The sequence below is a fragment of the Ranitomeya variabilis genome, chromosome 2, assembly GCF_051348905.1.
Source record: "Ranitomeya variabilis isolate aRanVar5 chromosome 2, aRanVar5.hap1, whole genome shotgun sequence".
In the NCBI taxonomy this organism is placed as follows: Eukaryota; Metazoa; Chordata; class Amphibia; order Anura; family Dendrobatidae; genus Ranitomeya; species Ranitomeya variabilis.
This window is the reverse complement of record NC_135233.1, coordinates 662,606,546-662,630,436: the sequence shown is the minus strand read 5'-3', so window position 1 is coordinate 662,630,436 and position 23,891 is coordinate 662,606,546. Positions and strand designations below refer to the sequence as shown.

Below are 23,891 nucleotides of genomic sequence, written 5' to 3'. Positions count from 1 at the left end.
GACACCGCCCTCGGACATAAGGCATCATGGGATGGACCCCAGGGAACAGGCCAAACATCGAGACACAAGCAAAATACGAATAGCACGGATCCAGGAACACCGACATGGAAGCTCAAGACATCGGCTGGTCAGATCCAGGACACACAGGCAGAGCCGTAACCAAGGAACATGAGTAGACTAGAGACTCCCCAGAAACACTGAGGAGGAGCCCGTCCAGAAACACGAGTAGATCTGACTCTGAAACACCGACTGGACCCCCAGGACCATGGACTGGATATCTGGACACAGGCTGGACATTTGGAACAAAGGCAGGACATCTGGGCTACAGACAACAGACATGGCTCCATTCAGGGAATGACAGGACATCAGGGACACTGACAGAACATCAGGAAAGACTCCAGGCACCAGAGGACGGTCATCAGGCTCCAGGCACCAGGCAGAGGTAGTCAGGCTCCAGGCACCAAGCAGCGGTCGTCAGACTACGGGCACCACGCAGCGGTCATCAGGCTCCAGAGAATGGACACGACCTAGAAAGGAACTCAAGCGGTATGGTGCAAGCACCGCAGCATTGGACCGGAGCTGGACGGAGCTAGAACCTCATAGTAGGCTGAGCACAGTGCAGTAGACGCTCCGCAGGTTCTTTAATGTAGGTAACGAGTTGATTAGGAGCGTCTAACTGGTCTGTAGGAGCCAGAACTCTTAATGGTTGGTAGGAGATCAAATACTTATTTCTCACTGTAAAATGCAAATAAATTAACACAATTTATACAATGTGATTTTCTGGATTTTATTTTTGATATTCTATCTCTCAATGTTAAAATTAACCTACCCTTAAAATTATGGACTGTTCATGTCTTTGTCAGTGGGCAAACTTACAAAATCTGCAAGGGATCAAATACTTATTTCCCCCACTGTGTGGGTATTGCTACGTTGTAATTGTGAGACAAATTGTGGTGACATTTTTACCCACTTCTTGTGTTGTGAAAATGTAAAATCTGGGGCTAAAACTACCTTATTTTTCAGATTATAAGATGCACAAAATGTCGGCAGAGCCCTCGCAGTATCGAACACCCGTAGCAGCGCAACACACATCCAAACACCCCCTCATCCCAGCCTGCAGCAGCCCCCCCCCCCCCAATAAGCAATAAGATGCAAGGATTATAAGAAGCACCACTATTTCAATAAAAAAAAGGTTTTCTTCCTATTTTTCTCCTTAAAATTTGGGGTGCGTCTTATAATCTGGTGCATCTTATAAGCTGCAAAATACGCTAAATTTGGGTGGCACACATGTAGTTATTTTGTCTTCACTGCCCAATGGTATAAAATTCTGTGACACACCTGTGGTGTCAATATGATTACTGCACCCCTAGATGAATTCATTGAGAGGTGCAGTATGTAAAATGGGGTCACTTATGGGGGGTTCTGCTGTTCTGGTACCTCATGGGCTCTCGCAGTCGGTCATGACACCTGCAAACCATAGCAGTAAAATCTGGCGCTCCTTGCCTTTTGAGCTTTGCACTGTGTCTGATAAATATTTCCCAATTACATATACGGTATTGGCGCACTCAGGAAAAAATGGACCTCAGTCTGTTGTAAAATAAAATTCCTATTAAAATTTAAAACTTGAGGCTAAAACAACATTTTTGTGAGGAAAATGTGATTTTACTATTTTTATGGCTCAACGTTATGACCTTCTGTGAACCACCTAGAGGTTCAATGTGCTCCACACACATCTAAATACATTCCTTGAGGGATCTAGTTTCCAAAATGGGGTCACTTGTGGGGGGTTTCCACTGTTTTGGAACATCAGTGGCTCTCCAAATTGGACATGACATCTGGTAATGATTCCAGGAAATGTTACATTCAAAAGTCAAATGACGCTCCTTCCCTTCTGAGCCCTGCTGTGCGCCCAAACAGTAGTTTTCTCCCTCATATGGGGAATCGGCGTACTCAGGAGCAATTGCACAACAAATTGTATGCTGCAATTTCTCCTGTCACCCTTATGAAAATTCAATATTTTCTGCTAAAAACATATTTGTGGGGAAAATTTGATTATTTTTATTTTTATGGCTCAGCGTTACAAACTTCTGTGAAGCACCAGAGGGTTCAATGTGCTCAAGACACATCTAGATCAATTCCCTGAGGGGTCTAGTTTCCAAAACGGTTTCATTTGTGGGGTATTTTCACTATTTAATCACATCAGAGGCTCTCTAAATGTGACATAGCGTCCGCCAACTGTGCCAGCAAATTTTGCATTAAAAAAATCAATTGGCGCTCCTTCCCTTACGAGCTCTGCCGTGTGCCCAATCAGTGGTTTTCTCCCTCATATGGGGTATTGGCATGCTCAGGAGAAATTACATAACACATTTTGTGGTCCATTTTTCCTGTTGCCGTTGTCAAAATGAAAAAATTTGGATCTGATATAAATTTTTTGTGAAAAAAAGTAAAATGTTAATTTTACAAAAAAAAAAATCCTGTGAAGCACCTGAAGGGTTAATAAACTTTTTGAATGTGTTTTTTAGCACCTTGAGGGGTGCAGTTTTTAGAATGGTGTTGTTGGAAAAATGAAAAATCACTGGTCAACTTTTAACCCTTATAACTTCCTAACAAAAAATATTTGGGTTCCAAAATTGTATTGGTGTAAAGTACACGTGGGAAATGTTATTTATCAACTATTTTGTGTGACATATCTCTGTGATTTGAGGGCATGAAAATTCAAAATTGGAAAATTGCTAAATTTTCAAAATTTTCGACAAATTTCCGTTTTTTTTTTCAAATAAATGCAAATCATACCAAAGAAATTTTACTACTATCATGAAGTGCAATATGTCATGAAAAAAAAACCTCAGAATCACCAGGATCCGTTGAAGTGTTCCAAAGTTATTACCTCATAAAATGACAGTGGTCAGAATTGTAGAAATTGGCTCGTCATTAACATTCAAACCGCCCTCGGGGGTAAAGGGGTTACTGATGGTTATAGAAGTGGAAACAGATCTAAATATACAGTAAATAAGTAGAGAACTTAGTATATTAATAGAAGACAGCTAGGCAATAACAGATGGTATCTTTGGTGTAGTGGATAAGATGTTTGGGGTAATTGACCTAACACAGCCTGATGGTTCTGTTTTACTCTGCTAGTTTCGATTTTCAGTTAGTATTGGTTTCCCTTAACGGCTATTACAAAATCTGTCAGTTACAATAAGGAACTTAGCAGTTATTATCTTTTCATCATAAAGGTTATTATTCTTTCTTTTACACAACAGTGTCTTATGAAAAAATAAATGAAAAAGAATTGCAAGACTAGCAACCTGACCTCCCTGGCTGGAGAAGAGGACCATGTTTACATTATATCCACAGTAGACTGCAAAACGGGGATGACAAGTGGCATAACTGGAACCTTGGGGTAAATCTGGCAAATGCCAGATGGGCTAGTCCGGCTATGGGCTTCAATAAACTGCAACACCATTAACTATATCAAATGCCCAAACTGAATTTTTGTTCCATTCCTGTCCCCTTAGCAAAATTTCTGACAGGATTCCCAATTCTTAAAGGTCTTTAATATTTGTTACTGCAACCCCTGGACCCAGACCAGGACAAGGTAATTTGTTGCCCTAGGTAGATGAACCTAGTGACGCCCCACTTCTTCCCTCTCGCCCAGAGGCAAATGAATGGGTTAGACACTGAGGTAAAAGAACCCCTATTGCACCCCTCCTTTCCAGAAAGGTCAGGTATCAAGTTAATTACACTAGAATTGTTACCATTTTTACCAAAAAATACCAGCAAAAGTAAAAAAAAGCAGTGTAGTTTAGGTGTGAGGCTTAATGGGGGTGCAATATCAAAATTAGATATAGAACTATTAATTGTTTGTGGACCTCTTACTTAATGCAAGGGACAAATTGTGATACACTTCCCTGATGTCCTATTTTTTATATGTCAAATCCAAGGATGGTCATGGAAACGAATATAGCTTAACTATAATGTGGGCCATTTGGTTTCAATTAAGCTATCCAGCATTTGGCTCATATCTTAGGGTATGTGCACACGTCAGGATTTCTTGCAGAAATTTCCTGAAGAAAACCGGAAATTTTCTGCAAGAAATCCGCAATTTTTTTGGGTTTTTTTTTTCGCGTTTTTTTAGCATTTTGCAAGCGAAATTAGCTTGCAGAATGCTAAAGTTTTCCAAGCGATCTGTAGCATCGCTTGGAAAACTGACAGGTTGGTCACACTTGTCAAAAGTAGTGTTTGACAAGTGTGACCAACTTTTTACTATAGATGCTGCCTATGCAGCATCTATAGTAAAAGATAGAATGTATAAAAATAATAAAAAAAATTTAAAAAAATGGTTATACTCGCCTGCAGACAGCCGATCTCCTCAGCGTCGTCCGTTCCTATAGATGGTGTGTGCAGGACCTTCGGTGACGTCATGGTCACGTGAGCGGTCACATGAGCGGTCTCGCGACCAATCACAAGACCGCGACGTCATCGCAGGTCCTTCACACAGAGCATCTATAGGAACGGAAGAGAGAGCATGCAGCACTGAGAGGCGGGAACACTTCGGGGGCCATCAGAGGGTGAGTATATGACTATTTTTTATTTTAATTCTTTTTTTTTACCAATTATATGGTGCCCAGTCCGTGGAGGAGAGTCTCCTCTCCTCCACCCTGGGTACCAACCGCACATAATCTGCTTACTTCCCGCATGGTGTGCACAGCCCCGTGCGGGAAGTAAGCAGATCAGTGCACTCCTAGGTGTGCGGAATCCCCGCAATTCCGCATTTTTAATGAACATGTTGCTTTTTTTTCCGCAATGCGATTTTTTCGCGGAAAAAAATGCAACATTTGCACAAGAAATGCGGAATACACTGTAAATAATAGGAGGCATATGTTAACGTTTTTTTCGCGTTTTTATCACGTTTTTATAGCGAAAAACACGAAAAAAACGTGAAAAATACTGAACGTGTGCACATGGCCTTAAAGTAAACTAAACAGACCACATTATAGATAAAGGGATACATATGTTGGTTTTTGCATCCATTATGCGACAAATACCGCTGCACTGCACAAACTGATGGTGGTACTGGTGATGTATTCATGTACTTGCGGTTGTTATAGTGCTGTATTCATGTACTTTTTATGGATTTGGTGATATATATTTATGAAGTGATGATGCTTCTGGTGATGTATTCATATGAATCCAAAATCATCATCAGTAAATAAATAGAACACAAGAAGCACCATCAGTACATGACTATGTTACCAGAACAACCATCAGTACATGAATAATTCACTAGAAACACCATCAGTGCATGAATACGTCACCAGAACCACCATCAGTACATGAATGTGTCTCGAGAACCATCATCAGTACATGAATACATCATCAGAACCACCTTCAATACATGAATGCATCACCATAACCACCATTAGTACATTAATACATCACAAGAACCACCATCAATGCATCATTACATCACCAAAACCTACAATCAGCACAAGAATGCATCACCAAAACTACCATCAGTACATGACTACATCACCAAGCTTAGTACAGCAATCAATTGTAATGTCATGGCAGCCCCATATTCAATTGTATCAATGAACCTACAACTCCCAGTATGTCCTTAACAATGGTAAGGAAATGCTGAGATTTGCTATTATCAGTTATCATTATCAGATTGTGGACCATACAGTAACCACTGTACTGCTGAGACATAGTCAGTATCACAAATAAACATTAAATCCAGGTGCCTTATAAGTGACTCTGATTGGAGTCATCTCTTTCTTCTCATCTCCATCCTGTATAGGTGCAATGATAACTAATCTTTCACATCCACAGCTTGTCTTTGCAGACTTCCTTCTGCTCCTCTTCTGCAGCACATCCCCACAAGGTGCTCTTACAAATATGAATATTATTAAAATTCCCTCTGCATAAAAATATCTGTCCATACTATGCATTAAATAAGTCTCCCATGGTATTTGACCTCCACACTGTCTGCCCTTATGAATTATAATAACCACACTATCTACTTTAATGAACTATAACGGACACAAAATCTTCCCTTATGAACCACGGCCTATACCATGGTTGTCTCCTCTCCATTTACACTCTTTACATTTCCACACTGTCCCCCCACCATTCTAACCTCTCTCCATATTGTGCCCCCATTTCACGTTTCCCCCACTCTATATCCATTCTGTGCCGCCTTTTCACACAATGCCCCTATATACTGCCCACTATCCTACCCTCCCTATATAGTATGGATACTAACACAGCCCTGCATATCTAAAATGATGGACCTCAAAGCACCCCATACAGTGTTATGGGCCCCACAGTTCTTCATACAGTATATTGACCCCCTTTCCCGATACAGTATAATAGCCTCCACAATCCCTTATATACAGTCTAATGTCCCCCACAATAGCCCACACAGCATGATATCCAGCACAACTCCTATCCAGAATGGTCAGCGCAGCTCCCAGTATAATGTCCCCCAAAGCCCCACGTACAGTATGGTCACAACAGTCCCTCATATACAGTGCTGTCGCCCACAGTCCATGGTATGATGTCCCCCACAGCCCCACATTTGATGTCCCTCACAGACCTTTGCTTAATGTCCCCCATAGCCCATATTTAGTGGCAAATAACTTATTTAAAAAAAATTATACTCACCTAATCCAAGCTCCCCGTCCAGCGTAGCCTCTGTATCCTCTTCTTTCTGGTACAGCAGTGGGCCCTGAACGGCAAGATGATGTCACTGCATGTTCAAGTAGTGGACAACTCCGTAAAGGTTAGTGATAGTATTAATTATAGTGACATGAGACTAGCAGTCAGTCTAGTAAGGAAAAACTGTATAAAAGGCAAAATGGTAAAAATGTTAATGAAAATACAGGATGTTACAGAGAATCGAGATGAAAATGTACTGAATATCTAACCAAAATGTATCAATAGGTATGTGGGCATTAGAGAAAAGTCCAATGAAATGATGTCTGACTATACATGCTATAAATGTGTATATTTAATATTATGTTTTTGAATGGACGAAAGTGAGACTAATGTCTGCTATGCATACGGCGGGATGTGCTTTGAACTTTCGATATTCAATGCTCCTGAACAGGGGTCAGCTATTGTTGTGGACCATACATGGGATTTAGCTTAAGTATCTCGCTATAGACAAAACTGTTTAAAAAAACCCCTATCTTTGTTGTCCATAGTAAATAATCACAGTGCAGCTCTCACTTTACCAGAGCTGTTTAAAAAGTGAAAGAGGAGTTCTGAAAGTATACCTTATGAGCAGCGTCGGACTGGGGAGCCAAGGGCCCACCAGTAACATCAACTCCAAGTCCCCACTTTTCAGCTACATGCAAATATGACTTTACCCCCATTCACAAATTTCTATAGCAATAAACTAGGTTGATTGTTAAATGAATAAGATGCTACCTCTGTCTGTACATAGTGATTCAAGTATATAGTGCCAAGTACTGTTCATATAAGACGGTGGTGGCCCACTCCTGCAGGGAGGCCCACCGGAGGATTCTCCAGTTCTCCTGAGAGCCAGTCCGAGACTGATTATGGGTAATATGAAGGAAAATTACACTCTTAAGCCACTATAAAAAGTTACTAAGATATTAACATATAGGGGCCAAGTCATCATTGATTTTGCGCCGTTTCTTGTCTAGTTTTGTGACGGTTTTTGCTTGTATGCCAGATAATTTTTGTACAAATTTGGCATTATTTTATGAAACATGCAACTTTTTGTTCTAGAATGTTGCAAAAAAGGTTCACGATGACTAAAAATAAAAACCATTTTTAACTGTGCACAAAAGTCATGAACCACAGGCGGCATTTTGAAGAATTTGACACAGAAAAACAGCAATGAATACCACAAGAAAATAAAAAAATATACAAAAAAAATGCTAATGATGAATCAGGGCCATAGTATTCAAGGTTTTCTAAAGTTTTGATAAAGCTTGAGATTAGTAATTTTACCATGAATAGAATAATAAGTGCAATTAAAGATTTAAAATCTTACTTCAGTTTGGCAATTATGATCGTATCACTGAAGAGGAAAATGTATCTTTCTTTAGTCTTGAAATCTTGTGTCACCTGCACACATTCATGCAAAATTAGCTCAGAGTCTTCAGTAGATAATCCCAGAACAAAGGGACATTGTTCAATTGACATGGAACAGCCACTGCTCTCCCTAGAATGATAGAAGCCATAACAAATGAAATAAAAATGTAATAACATCTTTCTACTATGGTTGTATTTCTTTAGATGTTGCTGAGAAGTGAGCTCCGATTCTTTACAAGAATTACAGTGGGGAAAAAAAGGCCTGTAATTGACATCATAGGTAGGCCACAACTATGAGAGTCAAAATGAGAAAACAAATTCAGAAAATCACCTTGTCTGATTTGGCAAGATTTATTTTGCGAATTATGTTGGAAAATAAGTATTTGGCCAGTAACAAAAGTTAATCTCAATATTTTGTTATATATCACATGTGAGGGCAGCCAACGCTGATGTGTTCCACCAACTCCATTCGTCCTACCCTCAGGGAGCAGAAAGCAACTATCAGTTAGATAATTTCTGTATTTCATCCACCATCCGTTTGTGTACTCTGTCTGACAAGTGTGAACGGAACCATATCTAGCAAGCTATTTTCATGGTATTTCATCCATCACTCTTGCAGTGCTTTTGTTTGTTTGTTTTTTCTTTTCTCTCTTTTTGGTTTCTGCTTTAAAGTGTTCAAAGCTATTTTTTTTCTCTTTCCCCACTGTTTTATGGCCTTGTTCAGCAATGGCATTGGTTGTTTACGCTGCATAGTAATGCCTGCTCTGGCCGTATGCTAATTGCTTAATTGCTGACTGTGGCCATTTGTTGCCTGATGCTAGCAGTCTTTTCATTTCTATATATTTAGTCTGGCTGGGATAGCACGCGCGCGGGGTCACGTGTGCAACAGATATTAGGAGCTTGGCAGTTAGACAATGGCAGTTGGACAGGGCAGGAGACAGGTAAGGTGCATAAGTTTTTCAAACAATCATGCTTCTTGGTCAGTCATACTACATTATGCATTGATCATATCAATTTGCTTCTTATTTGTTTTTACTTCTGCTTTCTCATAACTCACCCGCCCTTTAACACATTCTGTGCACTCTCTCCATATCCACCCCTCCCTTCTCCCCTCTCCCATGTATAACTCTGAGGCTCTACTGACATTTCTTGCCCACTCCAAACCATCGAATACCTCTATGCAGCACTCAAAACGCTCATACAAATCATCCCACCACCTGCTCTTTCTGTTTTTTTCTCCTTTTACTAGTTGCAGGCGGCTTCTCCCCAACCCTGGGCCTCCCTCCACCAGCATTCATTACTCTCCTCCAGCAGCATATAGAAACCCTGCTAATCTTATTAACATTCAGTGCATGCCTTCTCCTATCGCTTTCCCCTGTGCTCTCTGGAATGCACGGTCTGTGTGTAACAAACTAATTACATTCACGATTTCTTCCTCTCTAATTCCCTTAACCTTCTGCCTATTACAGAAACCTGGATCAAGCATTCAGACACCACTGTCACTGCCGCTCTCTCATTTGGTGGGCTGAAATTTTGACATACCGCCATAGCTGAGAACAGACAGGGTGGAGGTTTTTGTTTGCTCCTTTCATCACAATGTGCTTTCCAGGTCATCCCCCCGGTTCCCTTACTTACATTTCCTTCCTTTGAAGTCCACGCCATCAGACTCTTTAAGCCCTTCTCCTTGCGAGTGGTGGTTGTTTATCGCCCTCCAGGCTCCTCCTGCCAGTTTCTAGACCACTTTGCCACCTGGCTTACTCACTTCCTATCCTGTGACATCCCCACCCTCATCATGGGAGACTTTAACATCCCCATCAGTGATCCCCTCTCCCAATCTGCCTCTCATCTTCTTTCTCTAACTTCTTCATTCAGCATCTCACAGTTTACTAATTCTCCTACGCATGAGGATGGGAATACTCTGGACCTGGTTTTCTGCCATCCCGGCTCACTGCACGACTTTACTAACTCCCCTCTCCTGCTCTCGGACCACAACCTTCTTTCCTTCTCTGTCAAGAATTGTCTGCTCACCCGGGACACCCCCCACCTACCACACTTATCTGAATACACGTACCATTAATACCCAGCAGCTTATGGACAATCTCCACACATCTTTAGCCTCCATCTCCTCCCTCTCCTGTCCAGACTTAGCATTGTCACACTTCAATAATACACTGAAGAATGCCCTAGATGAAGCAGCACCTTCTTCACGCAGAAAGACACGACACAAAGAATGGCAGCCCTGGCACACTATGCAAACACGCTTTCTTCAGCGTTGCTCAAGGTGTGCAGAGTGGCAGTAGAGAAAATCTCTCTTAGCAGAAGACTTCATCTACTATAAGTTCATGCTCAAAACCTATAACTCTGCCCTTCATCTGGCCTAACAATCCTACTTCACCACACTCATCACCTCACTATTCAACAACCCAAAACGACTTTTTGAAACCTTAAACTCCCTCCTGAAACCTAAAGTACAGGCCCCCATCACCAACCTCAGCGGTGAGGATCTGGCCACTTATTTCCTAGAAAAAATCAACCACATCCATCAGGATATCTCAGCCCAATCTCCTCAGTGCCCCTGCCCTGCCGCACCTCAAGCTCACTAGACATCTTTGAGCCTGCTTCAGAAGAAGTTTCCAAGCTTCTCGCTTCTGCTCGGCCTACCACCTGCAACAGTGACCCCATTCCTTCACATCTCCTGCAGTCTCTCTCACCAGTGGTCACCACTCACCTGACTAAAATTTGAACCTCTCTCTTTCTTCAGGTATCTTTCCCTCCTCATTTAAACATGCCATCATAGCCCCTTTACTTAAAAAGCCATCCCTGCACCAGAACTGCACTGCTAACTACAGACCTGTCTCTAACCTTTCCTTCATCTCTAAACTCCTGGAACGCTTGGTCCACTCCCGTCTAATCCGCTATGTCTCGGATAACTCTCTTCTTGACCCCTTACAATCTGGTTTCCGCTCTTTACACTCCACTGAAACTGCCCTCACTAAAGTCTCTAATGATCTAACAACAGCTAAATCCAAGGGTCATTGTTCCCTGCTGATTCTCTGGATTCTGGATCTCTCCGCAGCATTCGACACTGTGGATCATCAGCTCCTCCTCTCTATGCTCCGCTCTATAGGCCTCAAGGACACAGCCCTCTCCTGGTTCTCCTCCTACTTCTCTAACCACTCCTTCACTGTATCTTTTGCCAGCTTCCCTTCCTCTCCTCGTCCCCTAACTATCGGGGTTCCGCAGGGCTCAGTCCTTGCCCCCCTCCTCTTCTCTCTATACACTGCCCTTATTGGACAAACAATCACCAGATTTGGGTTCCAGTACAATCTCTATGCTGACGACACCCAATTATACACTTCTTCCCTTGACATCACCCCTACCCTAATTCAAAATACCAAGGATTGTCTGTCTGCTGTCTCTAACATCATGTCCTCCCTCTATCTGAAACTAAATCTCTACAAAACGGAACTTCTTGTGTTTCTCCCTTCTACTAACCTCACTCTACCCAACATCGAAATTACCCTGGAGGGATCAACCATAACTCCCAAGCAGCATGCCCGCTGTCTTGGGGTCACATTCGACACCGAACTTTCTTTTACTCCCTATATCCGATCACTCCCTCGCTCTTGTCACCTGCATCTTAAAAACATCTCCAGAATCCGACCTTTTCTCACCTTTGAAACTGCTAAGACTCCAGTATAAACTCATCTCTCTCACCCACAAAGCTCTCCACACTTCTGCACCGCCTTATATCTCCTCTTTCATCTCTGTCTATCACCCTACACGTGCCCTCCGTTCTACAAATGACCTAAGACTAGCATCCCCCGTAATCCGAACCTCGCACCTCCGTCTCCAAGACTTCCCTTGTGCTGCGCTAGCTCTCTGGAATGCACTTCCCCAGACGATCAGGCTGATACCTAGCCCCGACCTATTCAAGCGCGCTTTAAAAACCCATCTCTTCAAACAAGCCTACCACATCAACTACTCAGTAAACTAACTTTGCCCTGTTCCCTCCTGCTATATATTATTCTGAATCTGCACCCTATTATTCATCTGTCTCCACACCCTCCATGCACACGATAACTGCACTTGATACTTGACTATTGCACTTAAACACACGGGCTGATGACCGGATCATGCAGCTTTATATGAAAATCCCTATTTATTATAATTGCCAGACCTGAAATAACAAGCACTATTCACCTATTGTGTCCCCCCCATTTCCTTGTAGATTGTAAGCTTGCGAGCAGGGACTTCACTCCTAATGTCACTCTTTAAATTGTCTTAACTTGTATTGAATTTATTGTCTGTACATGTCCCCGCTTAATTGTAAAGTGTTGCAGAATATGTTGGCGCTATATAAATACAAATTATTATTATTAATTATTATCCTTTGTTGGCAATGACAGAGATCAAACGTTTTCCCTAAGTCTTCGCAAGGTTGGCACACACTGTTGGTGGTATGTTGGCCCATTTCTCCATGCAGATCTCCTCCAGAGCAGTGATGTTTTGGGCCTGTCACTGGGCAACACGGACTTTCAAATACCTCCAAAGGTTTTCTATGGGGTTGAGATCTGGAGACTGGCTAGGCCACTCCAGGACCTTCATATGCTTCTTATCAAGCCACTCCTTCGTTGCCCTGGCAGTGTGCTTGGGATCATTATCATGCTGAAAGCCCTATCCACCTTTCATCTTCAATGCCCTTGCTGATGGAAGGAGGTTTACACTCAAAATCTCACAATACACAGCCCTATTCATTCTTTCATGTTCCTGGATCAGTCATCAGTTTGTGGGCTGTGGTAACTGTGAAACTGCAGCGGGGTGGACCTCATACTGAAGGGTGGGCTGTGGGGGGAGTATCATCATGCTATGGATGGGAAGACCATCATACTGTATGGAGGTCTGCATCATACTGTATGGGAGGACCATTATACTGTGTGGGGGGCTGTGGCGACCATCATACTGTGTAGGGGGCTGTTTCAACCATCATACTGTGTGAAGGAACTATCATACTGTGTTGGGGTGGCTATGGAGACCTTCATACTGGGTGAGGGGAACATCATACTGGTGGGGCTGTGGAGACCATCTTACTGTGTGGGATTTGTGGGGCCATCATGCATGAGGAGTCACCAAAAAGAGCCAGCATTTGGTGGGTCAGGAGGCAAGAAAAAGGTCAATGAGGACCAACATACTGTCTGGCCTCTTAAATAATAAATAAAAAAACAAGACAACATGCTGTATTGCTACAGATTTTATCTCTAATGTCATGTGTGTGTGTGTGTGGTTGGTGGTTAAGGCCATGTGACTGATTGCAGCATTGGGTGATTTTCACCTTCAGCAGCATTCTGATTCTAGGAAAGTGAAAACACAAGAATTATTCTTCCTCTCTTAAAAAAATCACCCTTTTGCTACATACATTAGGGAACATTTATTATTATGCATGAGCTCAAACTCTTGCGCAGTTTGCGACAATTGCTTGTCTTAAATGTGTGAGCCAAATTTATCAATGTTTTAAGTCATCTATTACTCTATTTTTACTATCTACTCCAGAAGTTAAAAATGTGCAGAAAAAGTGAAGTATGACATATTTATGAATACATTTTTATATAAAAGTCAAAAAAATAGCATATTCTAAATAGATTATTCCTGTCTAAAAAAAAATCATGAGACGAATACCTATATTTTGCATCCTTTATTTTTAACGTGACAAAAAGTTGCAATTTGCTCAAAATTGAACACTATATGAGATATTTGACACAAGGTATCCCTCTCATTATTAACATTGAGTAGTGTACTATCATGCTTACAAAGTTGAGAGGGTGTAATTTGCTCCCAATTTACCTCCAAGACAACAACATTTCAAGACTGAACTGTAAAGTTGAAAAAATGCTCTAAAGATTTGGTACAAATTATGCTGTTTTTGAAAAAGGTGACCCATTATCTCATATTATCCGTAGTCTAATCTTAAATTATCAGACATGACAGTCTGGAAAATTTCGGTCACATTCACAAGGGAAGACTGACAGCTGCCCTAGCTCCCCTAAATCTCCACCAAACATGTATAGCAACCTTTCCCTAGATTCCAACAAGCCCCTTTGACTTAGTGATTGCTGAACAAATATAAAAGTAACTTTGAAGCTGCCCTTGCTCTATGCAAATTAGTTATTGATGAGTTGGGGGATGTTAGTTACCCCAGACTAATCCTACCTCTAATTATGTAAGCATGCCTGAGCAATATGACTTGCAAGAGGAACATCACTGTCAGCTCTTTGCAAATATCGCACATGCGCGATGTTCTCCCTCCCTAGGATTGTGCAATAAAGATGGGTGTACGCTCTCTAGATTCATTGGCACACTACGCATGCCCAGGAACAAAAACGTCAATACAAATATATCATTGGTGGCTTGTGTGTTTCATTGATGATATACTGTATGTGGGCTGTAGGACCATCCTTACATTTTCGGCCAGTAAATGTGGAGCTCCTCCATGACTATCAGAGTCCCGCGTCCCTGCTTCCTCCCTAGGCGTGTACAGTGCGATGATGAAGCATGAGCATGTGTACACCCGGCTTCATTATGAATTCCCAGGTACGGAGAACAAAGTGCATTTGCGATAGTTGCAAAGGGGCGAAGGTAATGTTGCTCTTACAAATCATGTCACTCATACCCACAGAGGCATATTTATATGATTTGATGAGAAAATGAAACAATGGAACAAGGTGGGTCCCGCTGTTTGATAAACTTATAATATTGATAGCATCAATAGTACATTATCAACACAACCCAAGAGATGGGACCATATGTGTCAAACAATAGGACAGTTGGTAAATAACACCAAGAGAAAAGAGAGGAGTCCGACCAAAATGGTACCAGTACATCATAAATAGTGAACCAAAATTACTACTTTATTTAAATCAGGTGATAAACAAAAGGATAACAGAACAATGTAAAAAGTTAAAACAGTTTGATAAAAACAAGGGGTGCATACCCAGAAAGGTGTAATCGGCTGCCTGAAGGAGGGAATGAGAGTCAGATACAATACAATATAAATAGTATAAAGATTGGCACATTAAGATAGTAACTTTATCGATATGTTGTTTATAACAGCTGTTAACCAGCAGAATGAGTGACAAATTAAATAGGTAAAGTGCTAGTGCAAAGAAAGTTATATTATCAAATTCTGTGTGGTATCTAGTAGATGATAGTCATCTATGGTGAAGGCATTCACTATAGATGACAGATATTGTTCCATATAGGACCAACACGATGCAGGAAAATTAGCCTTCTTCTATACTATATGTTTGGGTTTACTACTCTGTTTCTTTGCAATGGCAATTTACACGTATGTAGATCCCATATGAAATAATCACGCATTAATAGTTTTATATTAATTTAGCAATCATTAAGCCACAAAAATGGCTTGTTAGAATGCAGTGAATAGTTGATATGCATTTTTGTGGGATAGGGGGGCTGTGTTACCTGTCAGATTCCCTTTAAGCACAAATGGCATAAAAAATATTGTACAATCCTAACAAAGAATACAGCAGATACCTTACTAGTGTTTGATAGCAGGTGTGTATACAGCCAGATATACAGTCACTATTAGTCAATCGTGAGATGGCAGGAAGAGATAGGACATGGCTGTCCTCAGAAATACTCAGAGTCAACTACATTCTGTCTTAGGTACAATTAACCACATTTTTTGACTGATTGCTATTTTGGCAATTGTTCCACCTATTATAGCAACCTAAAGGCTTCATCACTTTTTTCTTTGATTTTTTAAATTCTGTGGAGATGCCTATGGAAAAACACACCCTTCACCCCACCCCATTAGCCAAACAAGAGAAACACGCTTCAAAGAGGGTCTCCCTTTCTGGCAGTGTAACAAAGTATTTATTTTAAGTGAGTTCTGTAAGATGAAAATCTATCTCCACACTTTCAATACTGAAATGTAGAAGATACAAGCCACCAGTACTTTTGAAATGAAATGAAAGGGGAATATATTTTTTCACCGTTTGACTCTAATGGGGTATTCCCACTTTAGATATTTAAAGCATATTCAAAGGATACGCTGTAAATATCTGACAGGTTCAGTTTCCACCTCTGGGATCTGCAGGTTATCTCTAGAAAGCAGCATAACTGCATGTATTTGTGCCTTTCTTGTGCAGTCTCGGCAGCACAATTCTAAGTGTGTGAACTAGCTATCTCATGCAACAAAAGCAGTCACAGGTGCATGTGAGCAGTCAGTGCATTGCTTCTCACATGGAGCTTTTTTGACTGTCAAAAGGTAAAGGCCAGAAGTGGAAACATGGTACTGTCATGATCCGTTCCAGGGTTTAATACTCTCTGCCCTTTTTCCGGGCGGATCATGTCAAGGGTTAACTTTGCTCTGCCTCATTCTGAGTTCAGGTTTGCTATTTAGCTCCGATGCATCTTGCTGGCGGTGTCAGCTATAGTTCTGCCTTTGGCATGTGTACCTGACTCTGGTAGCTCTTGATTTGTCCTGCTGTGATCCCTGACTTTCCCTGTGTCTGTCGACTCCCTCTGGCTGCCCTTTTCCCAGTGTTTTCCTGTTTGTTGGTTTGATTCTCTGTTTTTTGACTTGGCTCGTATTCGGACTAGCTTTTACCTTCTGTCTTTGTCTTATCCACTTCTGACCATTGCTGAAACCCCTGGCTTGTTCCTGACCAAGTATATTACTGCTACTTTTGATACTTCTGCTTCTGTTTTTTGACTCGGCTTGGCTGACCACTCTCTCGCCACTTGGTGGCATCTGTGCTGCTGCTCTGTTTGTGCAGTCTCTCTTCCCTCTCAAGCTCCCCCTGGTGGAGGTTGCGCTCTACTGCACTGCAGCAGCATGACATTATAGGTGACCAATACATTTAAAGCGACTTCTGCATTTTTTTTCTCTGCCCTGTTTTCTATGGATCCGCTCCACACCTTGGCGGATCAAATGGACAGTTTGACAGTAATGATACAAGATCTGTTTGTGGAACAGAGGGCCTTGGCCTCGTCTCATAACCACCTTCAAATACAGCTTTCTGACACTGTAAAATTCTTACAGACTGACTGTAAGCACTCTAACACTGCTGATGTTTCATTGCACTCTCCTGAACCTACAGTCAAGCTCCCAGATACCTTCTCTGGGGAAAGGGAGAGATTCTGTACGTTTAAGGAGAGTTGCAAGCTATTGTTTTCTCTTAGACCCAATCTTCTGGAGATGAGAGTCAGCGGGTGGGTATAATCATTTCCTTACCGCGGATTGACCTCAATCGTGGGCTTTCTCTCTATCTGCTTCTGCCACTGAACATGTGTCTGTGGACAGATTGTTTGAGGCTTTGGGACTGATTTATGATGCACCAGACTGGGTCAGGGTAGCAGAGCACATGATCATGGGTCTCTCCCAGAATGAACTCACTGCTGAACAGTATTGTTCTCAGTTTAGACGGTGGTCTGTTGAGGTGTCTTGGGGTGACTGCTTTGAGATGCCTGTTTGAGAGAGGACTTTCTGATCATCTCAAGTACGCGCTGGCCCTTCATACGCCACCCAGTTCCCTGGAGGAGGCCATGACCCAGGCCATTCGTATGGACCGGAGGTTATGGGAGAGAGGAATAATTCAGCGTGAGATTCCTGTATTGCCTGCCAAGTCTGAGGTGATATCATTAAAGGAGACTATGGAAGTTGGTGCCACCAACTTCAAGGAGAAAGAGAGGAAGCAATGACGTGATGGGAAATAATGTTTTTATTCTGGAGATCCGGAACATTGGAAGGACTGCCCCTCTTGTCTATCGAGTAACAAGCTGCCGAGTCTGGGTGATTGTCTAGGAGGTCATCCATACTCTCAGGTACCATTTTCATCATTTCAAAATAAAGATTATTATTATTATTTCAAAAAGTTTTGTTAGAGGTGGAAATGTGTTATTGAGGTGGTTATGCATCCACTTCAGCGTTTGTGGACTGTGGATCTTCCATGAACTTCATTGACTCTAGTCTGGTGTCCAACTTAAAGTTAGGGACAGTTAAGCTAGAGACTCCCATCTATATCGGTGTTGTCTCAGGGACCCGTTACTTTGACCAATTTAAGAATATGTGCCTTTTTCTCCCGGATGTTTTCTTCTGCAGAGAGGAACTATGATGTTGGTAACCGGGAGTTATTGGCCATAAAATTGGCTTTTGAAGAATGGAGGCATTTTTTGGAGGGGGCAGATCATCGGATCATGGTGATTACGGACCACAAGAACTTGTCTTATATTGAATCTGCCAAACGGTAAACTCCTAGACAAGCTAGGTGGTCGATTTTTTTTTTCTCGTTTTCATTTTTCAATCACTTTTTGGCTTGATTCCAAGAATGTCAAGGCGGATGCCTTATCTCACAGTTTTGATTCGATATCACCCCCCGAATTTCCTTCCTCCATTCTTCAGCACGGGGTGGTTGTTGCGGGGGTATCCTCTGAATTGGAGCAGGAGATTCGGAAGGCTCAGTCTCATGCTCCTCCCTCTTTGCCTGACAGTAAGCTCTTTGTCCCGGTTCAGTACTGGTTGAGGGTTCTCCGGGATTTCCACGATTCTGCTCTCAGTGGACACCCGGGGATCTCAGCCACCCGGAAAGCCATTGCTAGGCTGTTTTGGTGGCCCTCCATGACCTCTGATATCACTGTGCTTGTGTCTGCTTGCGATACCTGTGCCCATGCTAAGAGCTCCCATAACCGTTCGTCCGGGGAATTGGTGCCATTGCCAAATCCGGATAGACCTTGGACTCATTTGTCCATGGATTTTATCACTGATCTCCCTCCTTCTAATGGCAAAACTGTAATCTGAGTAGTGGTTGACAGATTCAGTAAACAGGTGCATTTTGTACCTCTGGCAGGATTGCCTAATGCTTAAACAATATCTAAGCTGTTTGCTGAGCACGTTGTATGGCTGCATGGCATGCCTTTGAATGTGGTTTCTGATAGAGGGGTACAATTTGTGTCCAAATTTTGGAGGGCATTTTGTAAAAGGGTATTTGCTTGACCTTCTCCTCTGCTTACCATCCTGAGACCAACGGTCAGATAGAGAGGACCGATCAGTCACTTGAACAGATTTTGAGATGTCTTGCTACATCTCAGCGGATGATTGGTGTTCTTCGTTGCCCATGGCTGAGTTTGCATTTAACAATCGGATTAACCAGCCCACGGGCACCTCTCCATTCTTCTGTAACTATGGTTTTCACCCCCATTATGGCAAATTTTCTAGGCTGGATTCAGGATGTCCAGGGTCTGATACGGCAGTGCAACGATTGGGGGAGGTGTGGAGGTTGGTCCAGAAAAACATTGGGAAGTTTCAGGGCAAACATAAATTTTTTGCAGATAAGCTATGGACTATAGGACCTATATTCCTGGTAGGAGATAAAGTGTGGTTGTCTACCAGGAACATTTGTCTTAAGGTTCCTTCTGCTAAGCTAGGTCCCAGGTTTATTGGTCCTTATGAGATCATTGAGGTGGTCCATCCAGTTGCCTTTCACTTACGTCTTCCTCTGTCGCTTCGGATCCCCAATGTGTTCCATAAATCCTTTCTTAAGTTATTTGTACCATCCTCTGCTGGGCCTCTTTCCCCTCTGCCTCCTGTCTCTGTGGATGGTCAGACAGAGTATGAAGTGGAACGGATTGTGGCTTCTCGCATGGTCCATAGTTCACTTCAGTATTTGGTCCATTGGAGGGGTTACAGTCCTGAGGATCGATCTTGGGTCCCAGTGTGATCGGTCCTTGCTGATTGATTGGTTCGGTCATTTCATGCACATTATCCTGGGAAGCCTGGGGGTCCGGTGGCCCCACTTGAGAGGAGGGTACTGTCATGATCCGTTCCAGGGTTTAATACTGTCTGCCATTTTTCCGGGTGGATCATGTCAAGGGTTAACTCTGCCTCATTCTGGGTTCAGGTTTGCTATTTAGCTCTGATGCATCCTGCTGGTGGTGTCAGCTATAGTTCTGCCTTCGGCCTGTGTGCCTGACTCTGGTAGCTCTTGATTTGTCCTGCTGTGATCCCTGACTTTCCCCATGTCTGTTGACTCCATCTGTCTGCCCTTTTCCCAGTGTTCCCTTTTGTTGGTTTGATTCTCTGGTTTTTGACTTGGCTCGTACTCGGACTCGCTTCTGCCTTCTGCCTTTGTCTTATCCGCTTCTAACCGTTGCTGAATGCTGAACCCCCTGGCTTGTTCCTGACCACGTATACTACTGCTACTTATGGTACTTCTACTTGTTTTTTGACTCGGCTTGTCTGACCACTCTCTCGCCACTTGGTGGTGTTTGTGCTGCTGCTCTGTGTGTCAAGTCTCACTTCCCTCTCAAGCTCCCCCTGGTTGAGGTTGCACTCTACTGCACTGCAGCAGCATTACAGGTACATTCAATTCATAAGTCATTTCGATGCAGTGTTTAAACTAGGGATTGGGGGGGAGGGAATTCATTTTATAGGAGGGGAAATAGTGCAGATAGAGACCTGGGCACAAATAAGGAAGTTGGGGGTGGCGGTGGCATGGGGGGTGGGGTTAGAACAGTTAGTAATTTAAGAAAGAATAGAGGTACAGAGAGGAACATCAAGTGCATGTATACTAATGCCAGAAGCCTCGCTAATGTTGTTGGAACATAATTATGACATGGTGGGGATATCTGAAACATGGCTGGATGAGAGCCATGACTGGGCTGTTAACTTGCAGGGCTATAGCCTTTTCAGAAATGACCGTACAGATAAGCGAGGGGGTGGGGTGTGTCTGTATGTAAAATCGACCTTAAAACCCATCCTGCGTGATAATATAGGGGAATCTAATGAAAATATAGAGTCCCTGTGGGTGGAGATAAGGGGAGGGGGAAAAAAATAATAAATTACTGATAGGGGTTTGTTATAAATCTCCAAAAATAATGGAAGCAATGGAGAATATCCTCGTAAAGCAAATTGATGAAGCTGCGACTCAAGGAGAAGTCATTATTATGGGGGACTTCAACTACTCTCAAATAGATTGGGGAACAGAAACCTGCAGTTCCAGTAAAGGTAATCGGTTTTTGACAACTATGAGAGACAATTACCTTTCACAACTAGTTCAGGACCCAACAAGAAGGGGAGCACTGTTAGACCTAATATTAACCAACAGGCGAGACCGCATATCAAATATAAGGGTTGGGGGTCACTTGAGGAACAGTGATCACAAAATAATAAGTTTTCATGTCTCATTTAATAAGATGTGTAGTAGAGGGGTGACAAGGACACTAAACTTCAGGAGGGCAAATTTCCAACGGATGAGAGAGGATCTTGGTGCAATTAACTGGGACGATATCCTGAGACATAAAAGTACACAAAGAAAATGGGAGATGTTTATTAGCATCCTGGATAGGACCTGTGCACAGTATATACCGTATGGGAATAAACATACTAGAAATAGGAGGAAACCAATATGGCTAAATAAAGCTGTAAGGGGTGCAATAAGTGACAAAAAGAAAGCATTTAGAGAATTAAAGGAAGTAGGTAGTGAGGAGGCATTAAATAAATACAAAAAATTAAATAAATTCTGTAAAAAGCAAATCAAGGCAGCAAAGATTGAGACAGAGAGACTCATTGCCAGAGAGCAAAAATAACCCCAAAATATTCTTTAACTACATAAATAGTAAGAAACTAAAAAATGATAGTGTTGGCCCCCTTAAAAATAGTCTGGGTGAAATGGTGGATGAGGATGAGAAAAAATCCAATATGCTAAATGACTTTTTTTCATCAGTATTTACAAAAGAAAATCCCATGGCAGCCAATATGACTAGTGATAAAAATTCCCAATTAAATGTTACCTGCTTAACCCAGCAGGAAGTACGGCGGCATCTAAAAATCACAAAAATTGACAAATCTCCGGGCCCGGATGGGATACACCCCCGAGTACTGCAGGAATTAAGTACAGTCATTGATAGACCATTATTTTTAATCTTTAAAGAGTCCATAATAACAGGGTCTGTACCACAGGACTGGCGTATAGCAAATGTGGTGCCAATATTCAAAAAGGGGACAAAAACTGAACTTGGAAATTATAGGCCAGTAAGCTTAACCTCTACTGTGGGTAAAATCCTGGAGGGCATTCTAAGGGATGCTATACTGGAGTATCTGAAGAGGAATAACCTCATGACCCAGTATCAGCATGGGTTTACTAGGGACCGTTCATGTCAGACTAATTTGATCAGCTTCTATGAAGAGGTAAGTTCCGGACTGGACCAAGGGAACCCAGTAGATGTAGTGTATATGGACTTTTCAAAAGCTTTTGATACGGTGCCACACAAAAGGTTGATACATAAAATGAGAATTATGGGGATAGGGGAAAATATGTGCAAGTGGGTTGAGAGCTGGCTCAGGGATAGGAAACAAAGGGTGGTTATTAATGGAGCACACTCGGACTGGGTCTCGGTTAGTAGTGGGGTACCACAGGGGTCAGTATTGGGCCCTCTTCTTTTTAACATATTTATTAATGACCTTGTAGGGGGCATTCAGAGTAGAATTTCAATATTTGCAGATGACACTAAACTCTGCAGGGTAATCAATACAGAGGAGGACAATTTTATATTACAGGATGATTTATGTAAACTAGAAGCTTGGGCTGATAAATGGCAAATGAGCTTTAATGGGGATAAATGTAAGGTCAAGCACTTGGGTAGAAGTAATAAGATGTATAACTATGTGCTTAATTCTAAATCTCTGGGCAAAACCGTCAATGAAAAAGACCTGGGTGTATGGGTGGATGACATAGTAACATAGTAACATAGTAACATAGTTAGTAAGGCCGAAAAAAGACATTTGTCCATCCAGTTCAGCCTATATTCCTATATTCCATCATAATAAATCCCCAGATCTACATCCTTCTACAGAACCTAATAATTGTATGATACAATATTGTTCTGCTCCAGGAAGACATCCAGGCCTCTCTTGAACCCCTCGACTGAGTTCGCCATCACCACCTCCTCAGGCAAGCAATTCCAGATTCTCACTGCCCTAACAGTAAAGAATCCTCTTCTATGTTGGTGGAAAAACCTTCTCTCCTCCAGACGCAAAGAATGCCCCCTTGTGCCCGTCACCTTCCTTGGTATAAACAGACCCTCGGAGAGATATTTGTATTGTCCCCTTATATACTTATACATGGTTATTAGATCGCCCCTCAGTCGTCTTTTTTCTAGACTAAATAATCCTAATTTCGCTAATCTATCTGGGTATTGTAGTTCTCCCATCCCCTTTATTAACTTTGTTGCCCTCCTTTGTACTCTCTCTAGTTCCATTATATCCTTCCTGAGCACCGGTGCCCAAAACTGGACACAGTACTCCATGTGCGGTCTAACTAGGGATTTGTACAGAGGCAGTATAATGCTCTCATCATGTGTATCCAGACCTCTTTTAATGCACCCCATGATCCTGTTTGCCTTGGCAGCTGCTGCCTCGCACTGGCTGCTCCAGGTAAGTTTATCATTAACTAGGATCCCCAAGTCCTTCTCCCTGTCAGATTTACCCAGTGGTTTCCCTTTCAGTGTGTAATGGTGATATTGATTCCTTCTTCCCATGTGTATAACCTTACATTTATCATTGTTAAACCTCATCTGCCACCTTTCAGCCCAAGTTTCCAACTTCTCCAGATCCATCTGTAGCAGAATACTATCTTCTCTTGTATTAACTGCTTTACATAGTTTTGTATCATCTGCAAATATCAATATTTTACTGTGTAAACCTTCTACCAGATCATTAATGAATATGTTGAAGAGAACAGGTCCCAATACCGACCCCTGCGGTACCCCACTGGTCACAGCGACCCAGTTAGAGACTATACCAT

The 23,891-nt window shown here is 42.2% G+C and overlaps 1 protein-coding gene across 1 annotated transcript in view; it reads right to left on the bottom strand.

The window, feature by feature from the left end:
• Window positions 1–7,823: 7,823 nt before the first annotated feature.
• The window catches only part of LOC143807558 (rho GTPase-activating protein 20-like), a 152,631-nt gene continuing 136,563 nt past the window's right edge, over window positions 7,824–23,891 (bottom strand). The window contains exon 3 of the mRNA XM_077289227.1: window positions 7,824–8,200. Within this exon, the coding sequence (XP_077145342.1) occupies window positions 8,026–8,200 (175 nt within the window). The 3' untranslated portion in view covers window positions 7,824–8,025. The remainder of the gene's footprint in view (window positions 8,201–23,891) is intronic.